The 23,641-nt window shown below is 41.3% G+C and overlaps 1 protein-coding gene across 2 annotated transcripts; it reads left to right on the top strand.

Annotated features, from left to right (window-relative positions):
* The first annotated feature begins 1,107 nt into the window (after nucleotides 1–1,107).
* On the top strand, nucleotides 1,108–16,458 carry LOC148021559 (uncharacterized). Of its 2 annotated transcripts, none has more exons than XM_087696985.1 (6): nucleotides 1,108–1,565; nucleotides 12,431–12,573; nucleotides 12,715–13,463; nucleotides 13,694–13,817; nucleotides 14,453–14,785; nucleotides 15,382–16,458. In XM_087696985.1, exons 1-6 carry the CDS (start codon nucleotides 1,501–1,503, stop codon nucleotides 15,957–15,959), a joined length of 1,992 nt encoding a protein of 663 aa, XP_087553111.1. In that variant the 5' UTR covers nucleotides 1,108–1,500; the 3' UTR covers nucleotides 15,960–16,458. The 2 variants fall into 2 exon arrangements, with proteins under 2 accessions (XP_087553111.1, XP_087553112.1); XM_087696986.1 differs by having other exon boundaries at nucleotides 12,335–12,573.
* The last annotated feature ends 7,183 nt before the right edge of the window (nucleotides 16,459–23,641 follow it).

The following is a 23,641-nucleotide window of genomic DNA, read 5'->3' as shown; positions in this document are numbered from 1 at the left end:
TATGAAGTGTGAACAAGAGCCTTTCACTTAGTAGTAATAGGGCTAGTCCTTGGTGGAGCGAAAGCACATGGAGCATGCAATTGGAACTAAATAATGTGGAGCCAATAGCAAAGCAGAGCCAATGCATGGGTGACAAGGCGAAAAACTCTTTATGGAGCATGCAATTGGAACTGAATAACATGGAGCCAATAGCAAAGCAGAGCCAATGCATGGGTGATAAGGCGAACAACTCTTTGCGAATGTTATGCATGTTATACATGTTCATAAGCAATTGTAGGACAAGGAGTGGCATGCTATGCATGTTGCAAGGACCAATATGTGACACGAACGGCATCGTGGGTGGCGGTAGAGAAAGGCCAACAAGCGTGGCTTGTTAGAAGTGGGTATGTATAGAGAGAGAGAGAGAGAGAGAGAGAGAGAGAGAGAGAGAGAGAGAGAGAGAGAGAGAGAGAGAGAGAGAGAGAGAGAGAGAGAGAGAGAGAGAGAGAGAGAGAGAGAGAGAAATACAAGGGAAATACGAGGAACGCAAAATACAACGTTCAAGGAAGAAGCGAGGAAACCAAAGGTGTACTATGTGGTAGTGGTAGTGAGACAACTTTGCTTCCCTCACAAATTTGCAACACTCAAGGAATGCTAGTATCATTAATGCGTAACAAGTTTTTTGACATGTCAAGACCTTTTTCGTGGATAATCGATTATTTTTGTTGAAAATGACAAAAAAAGCTCAATAATAAGGATAATGAGTTCATAAGCCAACACCTCATCCTACGATTGGTTAATGTTATTGTCTTTTGCAAATTAATATAATTAGAAACACGATATTATATGCTCTCAACACTACATATTCGAAGGATCGTAAACTATTTTCCTTGAGAATGAGTAAACAAGGAGCACACTACATATTTGAAGGGTCGTAAACTATTGAGTAAAAGGGTTACAGCAAGGGGATGTTCAAATTTCCGATGGGTGTGGGGATGTCAATGTCACCCCATCATCCAAAGGTTCGATCAACAAATTTAAAGCAAGAAAATAACGTTTGCTGTTGGGTCGGCTGGTTTTAAACGCGGGTAGAAAGGGACGCGCTGCCGAAAGGCCCGGGAATTTGGAAAGGTGATTAAGTGAGACGGGCTCTCTCTCAATTGGATCGATGGTGCGACGGTGATGGTGGATCGCGACGTGAGACCCCCCCTTCCCCGTCCCGCCCCCAAAGTCTCCTCGCCATCAATTGAAACAGCACTTCACGGACGCTTCTTCTTCTTCCTTACCCGAAGGGCGCATCCCCGCAGTCTTCTTTGCAGCTTTCCTTTCTCGAACCAGCCCCCCCCGTGAGCTTCACATTTTTGCCACGCTACAGAATTGTTGATCCGGCAGTCATACATCCAGGGCTTTCTCGGTTGACATTACAGCTGCCCTGAGTCGCTGATCGCAGTAGTGCCGCTCATGTAGACATGTTGACTCGAGAACACAGGCATTTTCTACCTTTGCTAGGAAATTCAGGCTATGGTGTGGATGAAATTCGGAGAACAGATTGCGTCCTCGAGTCTGGATCCAGATACTAATTTTAGGTAACTGTTTTGTTTCTCGGAGGTGGCTTAAGATATTTGGCTTCCATAATTTCATCGCACCTCCAGTAGGGCTTTTGTTGTAAGGAAAACCCTAACTTTGATGCACAGCATGTTAGAACCTTTAGGACAATTTTTTGTCAGTTTGGAGATTCTGGCTTCCAGATTTGAGTGGTCCATATATTGCCGACGGCTCATCTCTCTCTCTCTCTCTCTCTCTCTCTCTCTCTCTCTCTCTCAGAGAAGTAGTAGAGATTGCCGTGTGTGTGTGTGTGTGTGTGTGTGTAGAGAGAGAGAGAGAGAGAGAGAGAGAGAGAGAGAGAGAGAGAGAGAGAGAGAGAGAGAGAGAGAGAGAGAGAGAGAGAGCGCTTTGCTTCTAAAGGGAAATTTGTGGTTCACTCTTTGTAGTAAGTCAGAGGTGGTCAACAATCTCTAAATAGATGATTTAGACATTGGATTATCCTATAAGGACGGATGTGGTACTTTAGATTTTATGATGAGTCATGTTAGAGATAAGTTTATCTATTTGTGAATATGAGGGCTGGTCATTGTATGCTTGCATCTTTGGATGGTACTAGGTGTGATGATTACCATGGTATCTTTTTTAATGCCATTGTTAACCATGGACCCTAAAGTTGCTATATTCTTAGATATCCAAGATGGACACTTGCTAACACATGGTGATTAGGTGTGAGTGCACCCTAAGGCTAGGGTAGATAAGGAGTCTTATAAATAAAACATAGGTACTCATTTATACCATATCTTGTGCAATTCTATGTGGACTCTTGGCCCATGGGTTGGTGGTATGGGACATTGGTGCTTCTCGCTCGCTATTGGCTATACGCTTGACAATTGAGCCTAGTTGGCTTTATGGTTTTGGGAAGTGAGTTTGATTTCCATCTCTTTATGTTTCATATCTACATTAGTATACCTTGTGTGTAGGTTGGACCTAGATAGACATTTCAATGTTATGAGAAAGACCTCCTACTCTAGAATATGTGGTGCATTGATGTTCACAAAACCATTGAAAGCTCATTAGACTATGATATTCCACCATGACGGGTGCACTTCTCTCATATAGGGTGGTATAAGACTCAATTATTAATGGAGAGGTGGACATAGAGGGAACATGTGAGCAAGTGGTGGATACTCATTGGAGGAGAGGATGGTGTGTAATCTCTTCTTGATTGTATTGGTGAAAGGGGCTTGGGGGAGTTGCCACTCCAAGACAATGATAAGCTTGCATCTAACGTGTCAATGGGGTATGAACATATAGGCAAACCATTAAACATTTAGAACCAAGTTAGTGAGGGACATTAGGAGTCTATGCGGTATGGAGATACACTAGGGTTTGCAAAAGAAAATATATACTATATAACCATGACCAAAATGAAGTGAACTCAGACGCAAAACACAAAACCATAGTTTTTTCATATGCCAATCATACGTTACATGTAGATGGGTATGAAAGTATGATTAGAGTATGGTTGAATCATACGTTGCCTAATTTTAATTTTACACAATAGTAAAAATATATCTACATCTAGTATGTTATGCCAAACTGAGTAACTAAGCTAACAAGTTGAATGAAAACTAGAATTTCATTATTTCAACAATTTTTGATTCTACAAAATAGCCACTACAATCTACCAATAAGGTATTCAATGATCAAGATTGAAGACAATGTGTGGCACAACTATCCCAATTTCTTTCACCATGTTCAAAAAGTATGGACTACTCATTGGACAATGAGGAATGTCCTTAGCATAAAAGAATCTGCGATGAAGGGCAACATTAGCATGTCTAGAGAGAGAGAGAGAGAGAGAGAGAGAGAGAGAGAGAGAGAGAGAGAGAGAACATATGTAAAAGATGAGAGACAAGGATAGATAGGAAGAAAGAGTATATTGTTTAACTTTTGAGACTTGACTGAGATTTGACACTAGACACTCATTGGCACTTGTTTACAACTTTTGCCAATGTCTCTCATTGTCGAAGTTAGGTTTGTATGCCATTGTGACACACATTTCTCACATGTGCACACCACTCGTGCACAACTTAAGTATCGAAAGAGCATTGAGTTGAAAATTCCTGTCCTTGTGACTCTTGCTCATTGCATGGTGATTGAAGTGAAGTGGATCTTCAAGAGCAAATATCCTAGTAATAGTATGTTGGTCAAACACAAGGTTGCTTGGAGGCCAAAGGTTTTGCTCAAAAGCAATAGATTTTGATGACACATTTGCTCCAATCGTGCAGGTGGCCACCATTCTACCGTACTTGGCTAGCTAGCCATAGGAGATGGCGGGCCTACCAACTAGATGTAAAGTTGACATTTTTGAATGAAGACTTGAAGGAGGAGATTTATTTTGAGTAGTCTCTTGGATTCTTGATCTCAAATGGTAAGGTGTATAGGTTGAAGAAGACTCCTTATGACCTCAAACAAGATCCTTGAGCATGGAATGTGGAGATTGACACCTTCCTTTGGAAGAGGTTGGGGTATCAGAGGGCACACTTTGATCTGAATTTGTACGTTCACACCTCGGCCAGTTGACACACTATTTCTGTGGATGACCTCATACTTACAGGTGATTATATCTAAATAGTCAAGCAAACCAAGAATGCCCTAGATTAGAAGTTGGGATGACCAACATGGGTCTTCAACATTTCTTTTTAGGTCAAGAGATACGACAAAGTGAGGAGGGGGTCTTTTCCTCTCAAAAGTAGTTTATGCAAGAGCTTTTGACTGCCTTCAAGATGACTGCATGACATACCATCTTCACTCCTATTGATCATAAGTGGAAGGTTTTGGTCCATGCAGATTCACCAACTATTGATGCTTTTAGCTATGAGTAGCTGATTGGATTCTTGATTTGGCTACTTAACACTTTGATTGATCTATGTTTTTTGGATGGTCTGCTTGTAGGGTTTATAAGCCGACTACTTTGCGGATTCTTCAATTCCTTAAGGGAACTTTTAACCTTGCATCTTCTATCCTATAGTTTTAGGAAACATCAATTTGGTGTTGTAGGGATGGATGGTTTGATTGGGTTGGAGATCTTGATCTTTGATGATTGATGATATATTTTTGCTTCTACTTGTAAAGAAATACCCTAATGTAGAAATATAAATGAAAGTGTACGACAAAGCATAAAATCAAAGAAACATAGTTAGGGTTAGGGTAACTCAGAGGCAATGAACACAATGGAAATCTGAATCAATGATTGAATGTTGAATATACAATGCTCATGTAGCAAACAAAACGTGAAGGAATGAAAATTGTATCCCCAACTCTCATGTCTGGAGGACCAAGATAGAGGTGTTGAGCGGGAGTGTGTGCTAGATAGGTAGAGGAGAGAGAAAACTGCAAACATAGATTTTACTGATGTTGTGGCAGCAGTTTGCACAATAAACACAAGTAGTAGATGATGTGGTAGCAGAAGCAGATTGATGGTGATAGCTAGAAAGTGGTCGTTGATGGCTTGGTGGCAGTTGGGGCTTGCAAACGTAGAAATATGTTGACATGGACATGTTGTACAAAAATAGTGTGGCAATCAATAGCAATCACCTAGCTAGAAATAGTGCGAATCGGCAAGGAAGCGGCTAGAAACAGGTGCAAATTGATGTAGATAATAATGGGCAGCTTTGGTTGAGATGTCCTCCATGAACGGGGTGTGGGCAATGAAGCTAGAGGGTGTGAAACCTTGCAAAAACGAGATTGGGCTGAATGGAGGGTAGCATGTCTATTTATAGAAAGTTTTAGGACCTTGTACAGTGCACCATTTTAAAACTCTCTTGAACTGTGCACCATTTTAGGGTTTTATTAATTAAGCATTTTTGGGGCTATTTAAGTGGTTAATTCAGCATATGATACTTATGTTAACTCAACACTACTTGGTGCAAGTGCTATCTCTATTAGCAGATATGTTAGTTCATGTGTGAGTCTATGCATGTAGAGGTTGGGCATATTATTTAGGATATTTTAGGCATTTGTTATGGTCTTCATTTTGGTCATATTTAACATTTATTGCTGGTTGACCAGCATTAAATGCTGGCTGACCTGATCATATTGAGGACATATTTTTGTCCCACACATTTAGGCTCCTCATTTAGTCACTCATTTGTCATCACGTGTGGAGACCCCGTAGAGAGAGGAGCTAGTGCCAGTGCCCACGCAACCAGTGACTCACTATTGTATGCGACTGTTTTGTGTTGGATATATGGATTCCATTTCCCGAGCATACATTTGAGTTCTCATTTGTAGTGTGTTCTTTAGTGTTCTTTCTTTCCCTTTCTCTTTTGTCTTGTGTTTCAACAGTTTTTTATAGCAGATGTTTATGCTTCCATTGCTGCTCCACTTCTAACATGGTATCAGATTTCAGGTTTTGTCCTCCTGTTTTTTTTTCTTTGTTGATTTCAGGACTGTTTTGACCAATACTGTTTAGGCAACTGCTGCTCCGACTAGGCGACTTGTTTTTCGTGCATTTTTTACTGACTTTCAATGTTTGTACCAATTGCATTAGCTCCTCTCTTGCCTACATGTTAGTTCCAGCTTGTGTTTTGGTATCTCTACATCTCCTTCTAGCTGGGTGACTTCATTATTAGGCCGTTTTGGCAGTTTTTGACTGATTTTTTGACTTTAAGCATCAGATTTTTTCTTGTTCTTGTCAGAATTTAGTGAATACTGCATGTGAACTCTCATTTTTTGTAGTCTGTGCTTGTGGTTTGGCCGTGTTCCCTCTCCAAATATCTTATTTTCTTTGCTTCTCTTTTAAATCCTCTACAGATGGCTCCTCTATGTACGTCCACTGATAATAAGTTATATGGCCTTGATTATCTTACATGGAGTGATGAAGGTATGCAAAAGGGGTTATGGTACATGGTTTGGGGAGCTATTGAACGTCCTCAGTAGCCTTCTCTTGTTTCAATTGATTTTGATGACGACAACCATGAGGAAGCGATGCTTACATGGGATTTAGACAACGCACGTGCTTACTCGGCCTTGCTTTGTTGTATTTCCAATGACGTCCTACCGACGGTTACCTCTTGCAAGACATCTTTTGAAGTATGGACGAAGTTGTAGCTGATGTACGCGACACCTTTCACCATGAGGGCAGTTACACTTTATGGACAGCTCTAGCAAGTTCTGTTTGATGTAAGTGGTACTATTCAATCTTTTCTACTTCATGTGACCCATATCCAAGACTAGCTTTAGCAAATGTAGTCTATCCTTCCAGAGGCTCATCTTATTGGCCTTGTACTCTTCAAACTCCCTTTGGTGTTCGATGGAGTGGCAAATGCTTTGAGGGCATAGACATCATCAACTCCTATTAGTTTTACACATATGACCTCGATGTTGCTTAAGCATGAGGCATCGTTGTGGTTACAGGGGCGGCTTTTGTCAGGTTTTAGTAAGGCTCTTGCAGCTTCAGAGAGGGGTTCAAAGAAGAAGAATAAGTCGAAGACCCAATGTTACCATTGTGGGAAAAAATGTCATTTACAGAAGGATTGCAAAGAGTTAGTAGCTTCCAGGAAGAAGGAGAAGATGACGAAGCGGGATGTGGGCTCCGACGATGAGTCATCATCTGCCTTCGACTCAGCCTCTGATCCTTCGGCCAAGGAGCAGTCCAAGGTGTAGAAAGGATCAGCTTCTTCGTATTGCAAGAAGGGATTGATGGCCCCTTCCTCAATTGCTTTCTAGTGGTGGTAATGATGGCATGCCCCATGACTCTCTAGTGCTAGAGAGGGAGTGAGAGGCTGGTGAGATGGGGCGGCCGCGCCTTGTCTATATATCTATACAGATGCACATGATCTAGAGAGGGACTTCCCTGACGCATCGATTGAAGTGTGGGAGGTTCAAATCCTAGAGCTAGGAGTGACATCTAGGTTCATGATGGGCTGTTTATTTGATAGTGAGTGGACTTGGCTCTTAGTCTTGAGCTCACATGAGGGGACACTTTGGCGGTTTGGCCAAAGGCGGGGAATCCATGGTGATGTATGTTTCAGAGGCATTGCACTCGGGTGCAACATATCAATACATGGTCTAGATTGAATCGTATCTATGTCATGCATGATGATGCCTTTATGCGAGAGATCTTGGACATGCAAGTTTTGCAAAGCTACGCTTTGTCGGATCATTTTCATATGTAGTTTGAGATGCTTGCAAAGTCAGTGGTTTCTTCTGTGCAGTTTTTAGGCAAGCTTTCATTGTGCTTCAATTCTTCTTATTGGAAGTATCACTTTTTCAATGGTTATATGGGGCAATTGCTTGATTGATTCGTGTTTGATTTCTTGTCAAGAAGAGCTCACTTCTTTGAGCAATTGATTGGTAATGTATAAAGGTTTGCTTGACAATATGGTATCTTTCATGCATCCCTTTGCAAACAACGTCAACAAGCAGCAGAGAAACTATTAGCCTTGGTGGGTTCATTGCTTTTTCAATCCTTGGATGATACATTCTTGTCCTCGCTAGCTATGCGATTGGTTGATCTTATCCAACAGTTCTAATTGAGATGTTATCAGTAGACTAAATTGAAATCTTTGATTGACAATTTGCAAGATGCCTCTTGCCAGTCTCATAAATTCTTTCAGGGTCTGCATCCTTCCCTTGCTCATGAGAATATGATTAGACTACTACATACAAATGGGCACATGGTTATAGATCCACAGTCCATTGTTTGCATGTGTCACAACTATTTTTTGGAGCTTCTTGGAATGGCCTTGATTATATTTTTATAGCCTGTTCGGCATTTAGCTTTTTATGATTTAGTTTGGGATCAGGTTTCATTTGACATATAGGTTGTGGAAAGTGACATTCATGAGGATGAGATCATGGATGAGCAGCAAAAAGCAACCTATAGTTGCTTTATTGAGTACAAAGGTTGAGTATAGAGGTGCTGCTATGGTAGTATGTGAGGTGGTATGGCTGCAAAAGTTATTAGGTGATTTGGATGTGCAGGGAGATGATCTAGTTGTTATCCATTGTGACAACATGAGCAGCATACAACTAGCTAGGAATCCAGTGTTCCATGCTAGGACAATACACATTGAGGTGCACTACCACTTTGTGAGAGAGAAGGTACTTGCAGGAGAGATTGACTTGGTATATTTCAGCACACAGGATCATATAGCTGACATTTTCACAAAGGTATTGGGTGTAGAGAAGCTTCGGAAGTTCCAAAGCTTACTTGGAGTTGCAGAGATAGAGTTGAGCTTGAGGAGGAGTGTTGAGATGGCAAGCTTAATACGTGTGGACATTGATGATGGACCGCTTGGCTAGATGGGTCCGCACGTCTACTCTTAGTACGTTGGTGGTTATTATGATACTCATATGGCCACTGACTTATCACTTATTATATTTAGTTTGTTACACCTACCTACAGCTGGCAAAGATATAGCACCAATCGATTAGTGTAGTTTGTTATGCACTGTTTGACTTAGTAGGCCACTTTCCTTTATGTTGTATCTTATCTATACTTTGTGTACATTGTATAGCGTGTGGAAGAAGAAGAAGAAATCAGCAAGAAAACGTTTTTGGCCTCCATCTCTTATTGTATTCTTGAGTGAGAAGAAATCAGCAAAAAAACGTTTTTGGCCTCCATCTCTTATTGTGTTCTTGAGTGAGCTTCCTCTTGTGTATACAATGTGTGTTTGGCGCAACAACTCAAGTAAGTCTCCCCACCACACGATTGTTGATACTATATTGCCTCTTCCTGAGTTGCTTTCTAGTCCAGGTGGTGCGGTCATCCCTCACAAGTCTCGGGTGCTAGAGAGGAAGTGTGAGAGGGTGGTGAGATCGGGCAGCCGTGCCTCCTCTCTACAGGTATACAAGTGCATAGGTTTCAAAGATGGATGTTCTTGATGCATCGACTGAAGTTTGGCAGGTTCAAATCTTGGAGCTAGGATTGACATCTAGGTTCATGATGGATTGTTATTTAATAGAGAGCAGGCTTGGCTTCTAGTCTTGAGCTCACATGAGAGAACACTTTGGCAGTCTTGGCGAAAGGCGGGGAATCCATGGTCACATATGTTCAAAGGCATTTTTGACAAGATAGTCTTGTTTGCTACTGGGAGACATTGTTGACAGACACGGAGATCTATTATATGACTCTTCTCTATTTTCAAGAGCTGGTACGATCGACATTGACCTCAGATTCTCTTCGAGGCACCTTGGTGGTGGCTTGATCATCCACTACTTGGGTATCCATGGTTTTGCTCTGGTGGTTTTTTGTTGTATTTGATTATCATTAAATCATTGTATTGTATCAGATCGCCCATGATTTGAGAGAGGTTGTTAGTAGTTTAGTTAGCTCATGTGTGAGTTTGGGCTATGATTGATATTATTCGGTAATTTAGGAATTTTATAGTGGTCATTTTAGTGATTATCTTGGCATTTATTGCTGGCTGACTTGCATTTAATGCTGGCCAACTAGCTGCCATATTTGGCATATTTTGGGTCTATTTATTCAGTGGCTCCTCCTCTCATTCTATCATCATCATTCTTTAGGTGGCATTCTTATTGGAGAGAGGAGCCAGTGCCAATACCCACACAGCTAGTGACTCACTGTTGTACACGCCATTCTTGTGTTTGGTATATGGATTCCATTTTCCAAGCACATCTTTGAGTTCTCTTTCTTTGCAGTGTTCTTTTGTTCTTTTTCTTCTGTCTTGTGTTCAGCAGATTATTTCAGCACTTGCCTATGCTTCCATTGTTGCACCACTTTTGACAGCTTCTTCCAGGGTTTTGTTAAATGATAGTGTTATTGACCCCTTCCCCATTGCATGCTTGGTCCGATAGGGCTGTCCATTGAGCCCTTTGTTTTTTGCCTTGGCAATGCATCTTGTGCTCATCATTGGACAAGTGGCAGTTTATCTATTCCTTTTGGACAACATTTCGCTGCACAGTCGCTAGTAGATGACACGTTCATGATCTTGCATGCAGAGAAGGACAATCTTTGCAAGGCATAGGATGTTTGGATTGTTTGGGCATGCTTCTAGTCTCCATGTTAATGCTGCAAAATCATCCCTCATCAGTTGCATTGAATTTGACATCCAATCTTGGTAGGGGGTGGTGGTGCCCCATGGCAATGCTGTTAGACACTTGGGATATTCTTTGGGTGTTGATTCTCAATCAAAATACTTGCAGAAATGGATCTCCTAAAAGATAGAGGCAAAATTTATTTGTTGGAAAACATAGGCATGGCCCTTTTATGTATGCCTCAAAGTAGCCCAGGCCATCATGCTACCCATGCTTATCTACTTTTTACCACTTCTACCTTGGAACACCTCTTCTTTGAATGCACTCACCAAATAGATCGGTTTTATGTTGTGGAAAAAGGACTCCTTGCATACAAGTATCTCTTGGATTTCTTGAAGCCATGTCTGCGCCCCCAAAAGCATGGGTGGTGGGGTGATTTTGGATGTACAGACGCATATGGTGGCCCTTCATTGGTAACTCTTCAGAGCAATATGTATCGATTACCATTCTTGGGTCTTTATAGTCCCTTTCTTTTTGGAAGACCGAGGTATTGTACATGGTAACACTAGCATACATGCATCATGGTGGCACATTCTTAATTCAGATACTCACTTTTCCATACCCTCCATTTTGGTAAATCATTTGGTTTCTTCTTGGAGGCGCGTTCTTCAAAAGGCCTGTTGGCATCTTGTAGAGGATCATTTGGAGGCAAATTCATTTCAGCTGAATTTTTGGCGGTGTTGCGGTTGCTATCTTGGGATGGGAAATAGGAGGATAGACCCAAGTTCAATCGTATGGCATGTTTGGGTTTGTCTTCTGTTAAGGATGCTACTTTGATGAGCCGTGGGTGGCTGATGTCTTTTCGTATGGTGAGGAGACTTTTCTAGATTCCTTGTGTTGCGACTTATGGGGCCAAATTGAAACGTTGATGCATCCTTTTCCTGCACTTGACTCAGATTGCCCTTGGCAAGATTGGGATCTTGCTAGTTGTCTGTGTCTTCAAAAGGCTTCAACTAACTAGTTGTATCATATCTTGATTAAGGACAAGCATTGGTTGGTTACTAAAGCCAATGTGATTTGGGGCATGCATAAATTCAAGGCTTGGTGGAAAATGAGTGTGACGAAAGGATGATTGAACAAGACCTCGTTCAAATGCAAGGTCTTTCTTTGGAGAGTGATCATTGATGGGCTTCCCCTTGCTTCGGCCCTTTCTAAGCATTGAATCTCAAATGGCAACTACTTTTTTTGTACAACCAGCGTGGAATTTCACATCATAGCTTTATTTCCTGTCCTTTGGCTAGGAAAATTTGGGCTCTTTTGACAGATATTTGGCAAATGGTTGTTGGTCTATAGCTACGCCCTTTTGATTGGGTTTTTGGCCAAATATCCCACCCCAGTTGGGATATTTTCAGATTTTGGGGCTGTTGGCATAATTGGATTGCTTGGAATGCTTTTGTCTTTGACTTTGCCGCAGGCATCCAGGGGTATATAGCCAAACTCAAGGGTCTTCTACATTGGCAGTTGGATCTTGTGCAGCATGCTGATCTTCTCCCTAGGGAGGATTTAGCTCCTTGGCATATGGCAACCTTTGCTGCTTCTTTGCTGTGACTTTTGTACTCAGTGAGTTATGATCTTTTGTAAAGCGGGTTTATGCACAATGTCCTAGAGCCATCTTGCATCTTGTAATCATGTAATCTTGTACTTTTTTCGTAATAAATACAATTACCTATTAGAGAGAGAGAGAGAGAGAGAGAGAGAGAGAGTGCAATATTGCCAGCCTTAGCTCATTATTGTCTTGCAGGTAGCTATCTCGGAGTCGTTTTATAGTGTTTTATGACTTGAGGATGGGGGGTGTTCTATTGTCTGTAACGGAGCCTTGTTTGCTTGAGATCAACAGATACAAGTCAAATGCAGATCACCTTGCTCAGGAGAGTGAGGAAATGTCCCCAACATCAGATCAAGAAGAGGCAACAAGCACACTGGTATCAGCTATTCATAAAAAGCCTCCAACAAGTCCACATGACCTGACCAATGATCAAGGTTAGATAGGGCTTATAAACAAGCTCATCTGGCCAAAGAAATTTCATGTTTATAAATTTGTATATTTTCAGATTTCTTGACTATATTGCATTTGGCAATGTGCTGCACTAAATACTAATTTTTTGTGCCTTATTTGCACAGGGAAGTTGTTACCAGCAGTGATGGAAGAGATACACTCTGGTATTGAGCAGAATGGAAATCACATAGATGCTGAAATACTAGATGCAGTCACACCCCAAGACAGTGAGGCACATTCACAAGTCTCTTTGATTTCCAGCACAATAGAGTCAACAACAGAAGAAGAACCTGTTGATGTCAGACATTTGTCTGAAACTAGCCATGTCACAAAAGACTCTAGGAATGGGTCTGATAGTGCAAAAATGTTTATGAGTCTCCCAGACACAGAATTTCCTACCACACTTCCTGTTAGTGCAACTTCAGACTTAGGCGTAGATGGTAAATGGGTTACCCAATCTACTGATGTTCCAGAAGCACCCTATGAGAGCAATGTGCAGAATATCAAGCTTGATCACGATGGCAACATATCAAGAAATTTAGTAGGACATGGTGAAAGTGCTAGGGAGCTTGAGTTTTTTGCGGATATAAATAATGATTCAAAAGATCATGTACAAAATGCAATTCCAGTAAAAGTAGAACAGTTGACAGGTGAGCAGGGAGATGACAGTGCTGCAAAATTGCAGAAGCCTTCAGGTATACCGAAGGATGTATCTGACTGCAGCAACATAGGCTCATCAAATGATAGAGAAACTAATGCAGGAGTTACGGTCAATGATGTCATTGTTGATAGCAAGGCAAATGCTCAAAATCACAACCTTACTGGTTTTCACAGTCAATCAACAATAGAAAATGGAGAAGGCACTTCAGTTCCTGTGAGCAAACATTTTCAGTTCAAGACAAGAAGCATGTATTGCACTGCATTGCTTTTGAACTGAGTTACAGAGTTGTGAAACATAAGGCTTCATGTTGGCAACTGTCCTTTAGCTTGCTGTTTTCATTTTGCATCATGTTTTACAACTCTCTCAATATCATTTTCACTTTCTCTTTTGGTTTATCCATGTGTGGAACTTGATTAATATTAGATACTGGATGAAACCTGCAGAAATTGTACCTGTTGGATTTCACAACAAATGGACAAGAGCAAGACATATCAATAGGAGATACAGCACTCCTTAGCAATGTTTTGGAAGGTTGGCATCGTTTTGATGTGGAAGAGGAGCCTTTGAGTACGTACATGTCTAGCCCAGAGCTGCCATAGTGCATGTTCGAAATTCATGAAGGACATACATTTGCATTTATTGGCCTGCTGATTTAATCAATCTGCTGCAGCCTGCTACATACAAATTTGTATTTGGACTAGGTCGATCTTTCCCTTCGTACTGATTTTGGAGAAAGACCATAATATAATTTGGTTTCCTAATGGGTCATATTCATTTGGCAAGAGCTGATTCTTTCCGCTTAGTAAGAACAGTCGAAGTTTGAACTATGTTCCAAAAATTACTAATGTTACTAAGAATCCAGATCGCTACTTCACTCACAATGCAAGAATTGTGATCGGAAGATATCTGTCTTGAATGCTTGATTATCTGTCTTAATCTGTGTACTTGTATAGTGGGGGGAAGAAAGCCATTCTGCATGATCCAATGACCTTGACAATGTTTCTTCGGGTGACAATTAGTTCATTTTTATGGACCCCTTTTAATGCTAAGCTACTTCAAGCCTATCAACTGTTTTACTAAAACTGTTTCTTTGATATTGAGATTTTACATGACAATTTAAGTTCAGCTCATCGTGGATTGTCTCACATGCTTTTGCTCTTTCCCTTCCGAGTTTCAAACACCTCATTGATGGCATGGAACAGGTAACAGTACTCCAACACGACAACTCGAACTTTGGGAGCAGCTGTTGGAAGATGGACTGGAAACAAAAGGGAAGGAGAATGAAAATTTACCTATGACAAGTCAAGTGGCAGAACCCTTATCAGAGGAGCAGAATGCTTTCAGTTTTGCTTCACCTGGAAACCCTTTTACAGAAGGCTTGGATAGAATGAGTAACTTCTCTGAAAAGGATGGTTTGTGTGGCTTGGGAAGTTCCTCGATGTCTCGGCTGCAACAGGATCCTCACACATTTGCTTTATCAGATCCCAAAGAACAGTTGGGTGGTGATGCTGATACAAATGAAGAAGCTATACCAGGTGTGAATGATATTAACTTGAGATGCAAGCACATATGAGTTAAAAGTGAAGTTTAAGACCAAGGAATGAACCCTTTTTTGGATGATGCCACTTCCATTGATTAGTAACACTGTTCTTTGGCTTCTTTCCCCTATCCCCCTTGGATTGCTTGAAAGGCCTTGTACCTATGTGATTGTGTGTGTTTTTTTTTGGGGGGGGGGGGGGGGTTTCCAGCTAGGCTGTCCAACTCTTGTACTTCTTTAATGTTCTATTGAGCAATATAATTACCACACTTTATCTTGCCAAAGGAAAAACGGTCATACACATAAAAATGCCATAAATATCAAACAGTGATGTGAAAAATAAAAAAAGTTATTGAGCAGCCATCTGCTGCCTTTAGAGCATGTGTCCAGGGATTTGGTTTTGCCAAGGCATGATTAAGTAGTAGCTTGTATTTAAAATGGTATTGTTTAGCTTGTTTCAGAAGAAAAACAAATTCCCTACACAAAACTCACACTTACTCTTATGAGAGAAGCTCATGAGCATTGGTTGCTAGACTTTTCCAGTAATATTTTGCAAAATTATCTTGATTGTAAATCTGACACTTGATGTAACAGGTGAATCAGGTGGGATCAATGAGCATAATTCAAACTCAAAAATCATTGAACTGGAGGCAGTAAGTCAACAGACGCAGCAAAATTGGCAAACATCTAATGGGAAAGTGGAAGCATTTGAAGCACCTTCCTTCATGAGCCTTGTTGATCCAGAAACTCATGCTCTGTTTGAGGCATCCATGCCTACTTACAATAGTAAGAATACTCTATCGGGAGATTCTGGGCATGAGAAGTGGGAAGCCAATTTTGACTTGATTGCACCTTCACCTCAAGAGATAACAAGGAGCTCATTGTTGCCTAGGGTAAGTGCAGGGCCTGTTTCAGCAGGACAGGATTTCTCTCAAAGGGAAACACATAACTTTCCAACAGTTGGAAGTAATGGGAGCTCTCCAAAATCAAAAGCTTCCGGCTTACCATCTCCCAAGCTTAGTCCCATTGTGAAGAAGATGATACAGAAAATCCGGACAATGCCAGGAGCTGGTAATGAAGTGTTGAGCACAGTTCGTCAAGCAATAAGCCCGAAGTCTGCAGATGAGGACATTAAACAGAAGTCACTCTGGGCTCGTTGCATGTGTTGCTGAGCTTATGGGATGAGGATCTCCCTGTTTTGAAAGGGATTTATCTTTCATGGAAGTGGTAGTTGGGGTGTCTGCATTGCTTCACTGGGGTTGCCTCAGTCACTATTTTACTGACTGGTGGACCAGATGGTGACTTCACTCTGTAGCAGTTCAGTATGCCAAACAGATCAGACTGCAAAAAGTCAAAGCTGTTCTCAGCCATGAGTCCTTGAGGAGGCTAAAAGGTGATGCCTTCAATGTTCTCGGAGTGCTGGTGTCACAGAAGCTTGTAGGTAGCGGCATGTAAACGGTTTACTGTTTTGGCCTAACCTAGTTGGGATTTTGATAATTTCTTGTAAAATAGAATTTGCTTGTATTTCAGAAACATTCTTTTATTTTTATATGGAGATGTAATAAGTAATCCTCGCCAGCAACTCAGACTTGCACCCTCCAAAACTTCCACCCCCCTGCGGGTGTGCCTTGACCTTCATTGATGATAATACAGCATAGCTTGTCTTTTAAATGGTTTGTGTTTATAGTAGGTAATTTTGGTCCACGGTGAATCTCTTCTAGTATCCTGGGGAGGAAGGCCAGTGTACCTTGTCTTTAAATGGAACATGTTTATAATACATTATTTTGGTTCATGTTGAATCTCTTCTAGTATCCTGGGGAGGAAGGTGATTATGGGCATTTTACAAGTTGCCAGGATGCTTAGATTACTCAATCTTACTGTCTTTCCTTTTAAGGTAAATGTAGTTTGACTTTCAGAATTACCTCTGGGACTGGGACCTTCTCTTTGAAACTATTACTGGGTTCTCTGGAAGGTAGAACTGTCATGTTTATAATAGGTTATTTTGGTTCATGTTGAATCTCTTCTAGTATCCTGGGGGGAATGTGATTATGGGTCTTTTACAAGTTGCCAGGATGCTTAGTTTACTTGATCTTACTGTCTTTCCTTGAAAGGTAAATGTAATTTGACTTTCAGAATTACCTCTAGGACCGGGACCGGGACCGGGACCTTCTCTTTGAAACTATTACTGGTTCTTTGGAATGTAGAACTGTCTTTATCAGTGTTCCCAAACTACTGAGGTTTAATAAAAAGCGAAGGGCTCAAAACCTTTAGAATTTTAGATTAGAATGTTTAAAACCTTGAAAGAAGTCATGTTACTTACAAAATGAGAAAAACTTATGATACCAACAGAAACTGTATGTTTTAACTGGAAGGATATTGTCTTCCAAAAGAGTTTTCTGTGAATATTTGTCTTTAGTGTTTTCTTCATGACAATGATACACACAGGTTACATCATTTTTGACAGGTTACAGATGATAGTTTGTATGTAGAAGGCAGGAGTGTGCTCTAACATTAGTGCTCTCTTCAGGACGACCATTATGAAGTTCTTGCTCTTATCTTCATTTTAAGTTTTGCTTTGTATGCTGACATTGTTTCCACACAATGAGCTGTATTTTCCCTGACACATTAAAAAGCTATCCTGATTCCCTTCAAACCCTTGGTTCTTGTAGCCTTTGCTTTCAAGAAATGCTCTTATCTACAGCATCATCAGATAAATACATCCCTAGTTTGAGGTGGCCTCTAGAAAATCAGTGGTCTAGTGTCAGGCTGATGGTTGCTTGCAGGGAAAGCAAAACAAGTAGTCTTTCCTTGAGGGGGTGGCCATTCTAGAGCCAAGCATAGCTCAGAGCTTGTGTGTAAAGAAGAGGATTGAGGAGAGAGAAGGGAAGAGAGAGAAGACTGCAGAAAGACTAAAGGAGAGAAATGTAGGAAGAGAGAGAAAAGGTAGGGAAGCCATGGAAGTTGTGAGGAAGGTGAAGTGACTTAGTTCATTAGTTTTTGGATAATCCCTAATTGAGTCTCTTTATACTTTTTATACCTTGCCCATGTGATTGGTATTTTACAGTCAACCCTCTTCCTTACATTCCATCTCCACTCGGATTTTTCTGTTCTAAAAAGCAAAGGATAGGACTTATTACATGGTGTTTCCGGAGTGGTGGATAGGGGCAGGGTTTTGGTATGTTTAGATGGGTTAAAGACTCCTTAATCTCCAAGAATCTACACGAGGGTTGCATAAAGGCAAGGCTTTGGTCGCCGAGTTAGTGTTGTCCACTGCAGACCCTCTTGTACTAAATTAGTAGTATTGTTTGATTGGTTGATCTAATTGGGGTGTTTGATGGTTCCAAACAAAGCTTTTTTAGGCCATATAAATTGTCCTATTATTAAATCCACATTAATTTTGCTCCAAAATATAGAGCTGTCCTCTGACAAATTATCATCATTCTTCAAATGATCCCACGAAGATGCGAAGTGACTCAATGCGAGCATAGGTTTATACATAGCTTTTCCTTTTTGAAGTGATCCTCTAATCTCTAGGATCAAAAGGAAAGTTGAGATTGTTGCCATTTGTTGGGCCATGGTTTGTAAAGTCAATGTCAAGTGGGGTTGAAATGATGATTGTTCCAAATAGTAAATCTGTAATGACCAACATATGATTAATGTAGGCCTTTCTATAGATGCATTGGGAGTAGGCTGGGTTACATAAGCTGAAAAAGTCACTGTAGCATCCTAAACATGCACTATATTATGTGCTTTCGTAGACTAGTGAGTATCTACATTAGTTTGGGCCCCTTGATCAACAATTTGAGCATGATCTTCTTCATCCTTTGCATCGTAATGTTCAAAGAACAATAATGTTTGGGCTTTCTTTACTTTGCATCTGCCTTTTTGATTAGAGGATATCGGCTTGGTACATCTGTAGCATAAGCCTTGATCATGCACTTTCCTTATTATCCAATTAGTTAGGTGTCTAGTTTGAGTAGCTTTAGATAGCATTTTGCCCACATGATCATCATCCTTATTTAGCTCAGCTAACATGCTGCTATCCATGGTGCTCATGTTGATTACATCGTTGAAAATAGAATGATTGTTGCTCATAGTGACCCTTATGCTACCCAGGAGATGTATTATCATCATGTTTTTGTGAGTCTCTACTTCCCATTTGAATTGAAGGTGCTTATTTTCATGAAGCTCTAATGAGATGCTCATATCGTGTAAGGATAGTTGAACTTGACCCTCATGAGTGCACTAAGTAGCATTTAATGCAAGCATTTTTGTTTTTAGATCACTATACTTTAACAAAAGATTTTCAGCCATCTCCACACAAACTTAAAGATCCTCATTATGAATACGAAGGCAAGGTAGTATGAAGGTAGCATGTTTCTTTTGTCTTATCGGAGCCTATCTCAGTACTTTCCTTGCAACAACAACAAGCCCTTTCTAATTGCAATGCCAAGCATCTCACTAATAACGCAACCAGTCACAACCCCATGTCTCTACGCACTAATGAAAGCTTTGCCCTAGCTGTGAAGCACGTCTTTGATCAGATCCAGTAAATCTCTAAACATAACAGCAACAATAACAATGGCTCTGCTACAACTAATTCTTCCACGACAAGAGCTGTTGCACGTGATCAAGAGTGCTGGCATCAATAGGAATTCATAGGATGAGGGTTCCAAGGATTCCGAAACCAATCTATGCTTGAACTTAGATCAAAGTGCTATCCTTTCGGTGATAACACTTTAGTAGCCTCCTCAAGAATTGGTTCCATGCCATGCTTGAACTCAGATTAAGTTCATGGAATGCTTGTTGACCAAATGAAGGGGAGTGAAGCCACCCTTGATGTTGCTCCATGCACACCCATGTAGTTGTTTCCATGATAGAAGCATTAGCTTTCGCTCACTACTCTGGACACCCTAGTCTCATCAAATATTTGCTAGCTCAAGGTTACCTAAGCTTCCATGTGTTGAGTTACCTCTTTCCCGATTGGCTCCATCATCACAATATGGTGTGATGATGGCCATTACAAGGGTGGTACATTTGTCTTTAGCTTCACCATTTTACCCAGTTGGTGCCAAGTTGGCAGCTATTGCAGCTCTATGTGCTCAATATATAAGGTAGAGTTTTGCCTTAGCATGAGCATTGTGGTAAAGGTATTGCAACCTTCGTTGATTCCAAAGTCAAATCTTGTAGTAGCTACTGTTCACTGAATCATATATTTAAAAGCTTGGGAGTGTGTGGCTATGGTTGCCCTAGAGAGTCCATGTGGAGATGAGGCACTTGAAAATGGTTATGGGTCTGCTCCTAATCACTTGTGGAATGCCTTTGTGGTGTCTCTTGTCCATGGAAGTGAAGCTCAGGGGAGGAGGGCAAGATTTCTCGCTATATCTCCATGAAAACTTGAAAGAAAGAAGAGAGAGAAGCTCTTCTTGAAAAAGCGATAGTGGTTTTGCCCTTCTCTAACTCTTTAATGATCTCTTTTTACCAAGAACCCCTAAAATGTGCATAAAAATTAGTGATTACTTGCTAAGATAGCATTGTTACATCTAGATATGTCCATGCTCCAACCATTCCAGATAGTGAGATGGAATCAAGCAGGGTCGATGCCTCTCAATCTAAAAAAATTCACAAAGTGTTGGAGGGAAATGCAATGGCTGATCTTGGACAAGGTATGCAACATGGGCAACAAGTTGATAATGTTGGTTTACCAAAATGTGGGTCCTTTTAGGTCTCTTGAAGCTGATGACTAGCAAGAGAAAGAGGAATTTGATGACCAGATCAACAGAGGACAATAATTGAAATGTTTGTGCAATCGGCAAATGATCCTTAGTTCATGCACTTTTTGAACCCTTTCAAGGAGGGCATCAAAGGCAAGAAGTCTTGCGTAGGTGGATCTTGCCATTCTTAATGAAAAATAAATTCTTTTCCAATGTATTCCTATAATTCTCACAATCCCTACACTCATGCTCACTATGGTCGCATAAGATATATCAATGTACAAAGTCTTCTCAAATCAGTGCCTTGGGTGTAGTAAACTATCCCTTTTCTTCTAGCTCTTATGTGTCCTTTAAGAAAGCTTCTAGCTACTTGTGGGGGGTCTACTAACTCCTGTGGTTCTCCATTGTTGTACTTGTACTTGCTATACATGAGTACATAGAGTTTCTTGCTTTGAAAAGGGAACTAGATATGAAGAAAAGAAAGGAAGAAAGGATGAAATCATGCATCTTTGATACCAATTGTAAAGAAGAGGACTAAGGAGATAGAAGGGAAGAGAGAGAAGACTACTAAAAGGAGAGAGAAAGATGAGGAGATAAAAAGGTAGGAAGAGAGAGAAAGAAGATAGGGAAGCCATGGAAACTATGAGAAAGGTGAAGAGACTTTGTTCATTAATATTTTGGATAATCCCTAACTCAGTCCCTTTACACCTTTTATACCTTGCCCATGTGACCGGTATTTTACCCCTAACTCTCTTTCTTAAATTGTGCATGGTTAATGGTCCAACAAAGGACGATTTAAAAAAAAACTGATATATTGATGATTGTAAGTATAAAATGTGGTCCAAATTATGTGAGAAAAGGTTGAAGCTTTTATTTGTGATGGCAATCATGGTAGAAAAGAAAGTTGATATGATGTAGAGACTCTACTGTGAAGTCGAGGTGAGTTAACTAATTGAACAATTTATTTAGCAATGCTCAACCATTTCAAGATGGGTTGTGGAGGAAGCATTATAGTACTAGTTGAGGCCATGTGTAGAGGCGATCTCAAGCTGAATTGCTAAGACCCACAGATCGCTTATTGGTCAAGCGTTTCAAGTGAGCACTAATGGCTACCTCTCACATAGCCGACACGCTATCCCTCTCTACGAGTGTAGTGAGCTTAACTTAATACCCCGATTGAGTTGCTTCCTTTCTCAAGATATTCAATAGCTCCATGGTTCTTGATGCATGCTCAAACATCCTTAAGCCTCTTCCTTCACGCTCCATCCTCCATAGCCAGGCACGAGACGAGAGAAGAGAAGAGAAGAAGAGATGGTGGAGGGCTTCACCTCCAAGATCTCTCACCCTCACACACTCTCTCCCTCACTCACTCTCACTCCCTCCCTCAAGCACTCACAAGCAAGCAAGCAAGATAAGAGAAGAGAAGAAGAGTCCACTTTGCCACACACCAAAGAATGAGCTCTCATTCACTTTTTGAACTTTATATACAAAACCCTATTTCCCTTGGGCAGTCATTCCCTTTTTACATGGTCGGCCATGGCATAGGCCATTTTTTTCATTGTTTTCCTATCTTCCTAGCTTCCTTCCTGATGCACATCTACCTTTACACTTTGCATGGGTGAGAGCGGCGCTCTTTTACAGAGGTTTTGACTACACATTTATATTTAGAGGTGCTCCTTCTTGCAGCTTCCATGGTTGCGTCTTGTACTCCTAGTGGTTGTTCCCATGCTTTTATATTTCTTCCAAGCCCACTCTCTTGTAGGGTGCCTTTTCTTTTTTTTCGCCTTGCACCTTTCCTCTTGATGCCTCATTTTCCACTTCCTTTGCTTTGTAGTAAACATTACCCCCCTCCTAGTTGAGTGCCAGTTCCATGGCACTATTGGGTGGTGAGTCAGACGGTGTTGCTGGGTAGCTAGGTGGCTTTTTGAGTGTGTAGACAAGCCCTGTTAAAAAGTGTGTTGGAGGGATTTATGGAACTGGAAGGCCCTTGCGTTTGGAATGAGCCCTGGTGCTGGAGGGATTTATGGACTTGCTGGAGGGATTTATGGAACTGAAAGGCCCTTGCGTTGGAAATGAGCCCTAGTGCTGGAGGGATTTATGGACCTGATGGAGGGATTTATGGAATTGAAAGGTTCTTGCGTTGGGAATGAGCCCTAGGGTTAGAGGGATTTATGGACCTGTCGGAGGGATTTAAGGAACTGAAAGGTCCTTGAGTTTGGAATGAGCCCTAGTGTTAGAGGGATTTATGGACCTATTGGAGGGATTTATGGAACTGAAAGGTCCTTGAGTTTGGAATGAGTCCTGGTGTTAGAGGGATTTATGGACCTGCTGGAGGGATTCATGGGACTGAAATTGAATATCGTGTTGGACGGATCCCTCAGTTGGCCCTTTGCACTTGTCGTCTCTTGCGTTGTTCCAAATGAGCTTCTTCATTCATTTTTTGATTGGGGCTGTCGCGTTGTCCCTTGCTTTGTTGTGCGTACATGGTGCTATATGGCATAAGATGGGGAGTGCATTGCATGGATGATGGGGTCTTTGGAGTTGGTGGTCGAGGCCTGTGTTCATACTTGGAAAAAAAAGAAGGTGCACTACCTGGGGGTGTGTCTGCCTTACCATGGAGTGTGAGGTGCATGTGCTTGTAGAACTGGGAAATGGGTCTTGGGAAAGCCCGTGGTAGTGTCCCACACTTAAGGGAAATCGAAGGGGCTCATGGACATTTCTTGCCTCTCCTAGATTACAAGGTTGGCGTGGAAGCTCACTGGGGCATCATCCTCACATGGTGGGATAGGTACCTGAGGTGCCCTCACTCCCTTGGCATTCCATTTTCTCATTGTGTCCTCCACCATTTGTTTTCTTCTTTCCCTTAGTGCCGCCTTTCTTTCTGCAAAGGTGTTTGCATGTTGCTGCCCTTTAGTCCGCGGGGAAGGGGGTGGTGGGACAAGCTCTTCTTCATGTGATCTCACTTCAAAGTTCGCATCCACCTCACTCTCCTAGCTTGGCTCCTGATGCTCCTCTTCAAGGAACTCGAGTGCATCCCCTTCTTGCGAAGTTAGGCCTGTCAATAGGAGATAATGGCGTTGCTCTTTTAGGCTTGGGCCAACTCCACTAGGTTGTGGTGGCATCTGCAGTCCTACTTTTAG

This window comes from Lygodium microphyllum, chromosome 17 (genome assembly GCF_053477565.2).
Source record: "Lygodium microphyllum isolate KBCC chromosome 17, Lygodium_microphyllum_v1.1.10, whole genome shotgun sequence".
Classification (NCBI taxonomy): domain Eukaryota; kingdom Viridiplantae; phylum Streptophyta; class Polypodiopsida; order Schizaeales; family Lygodiaceae; genus Lygodium; species Lygodium microphyllum.
This window is presented reverse-complemented; position numbering and strand designations above follow the sequence as displayed.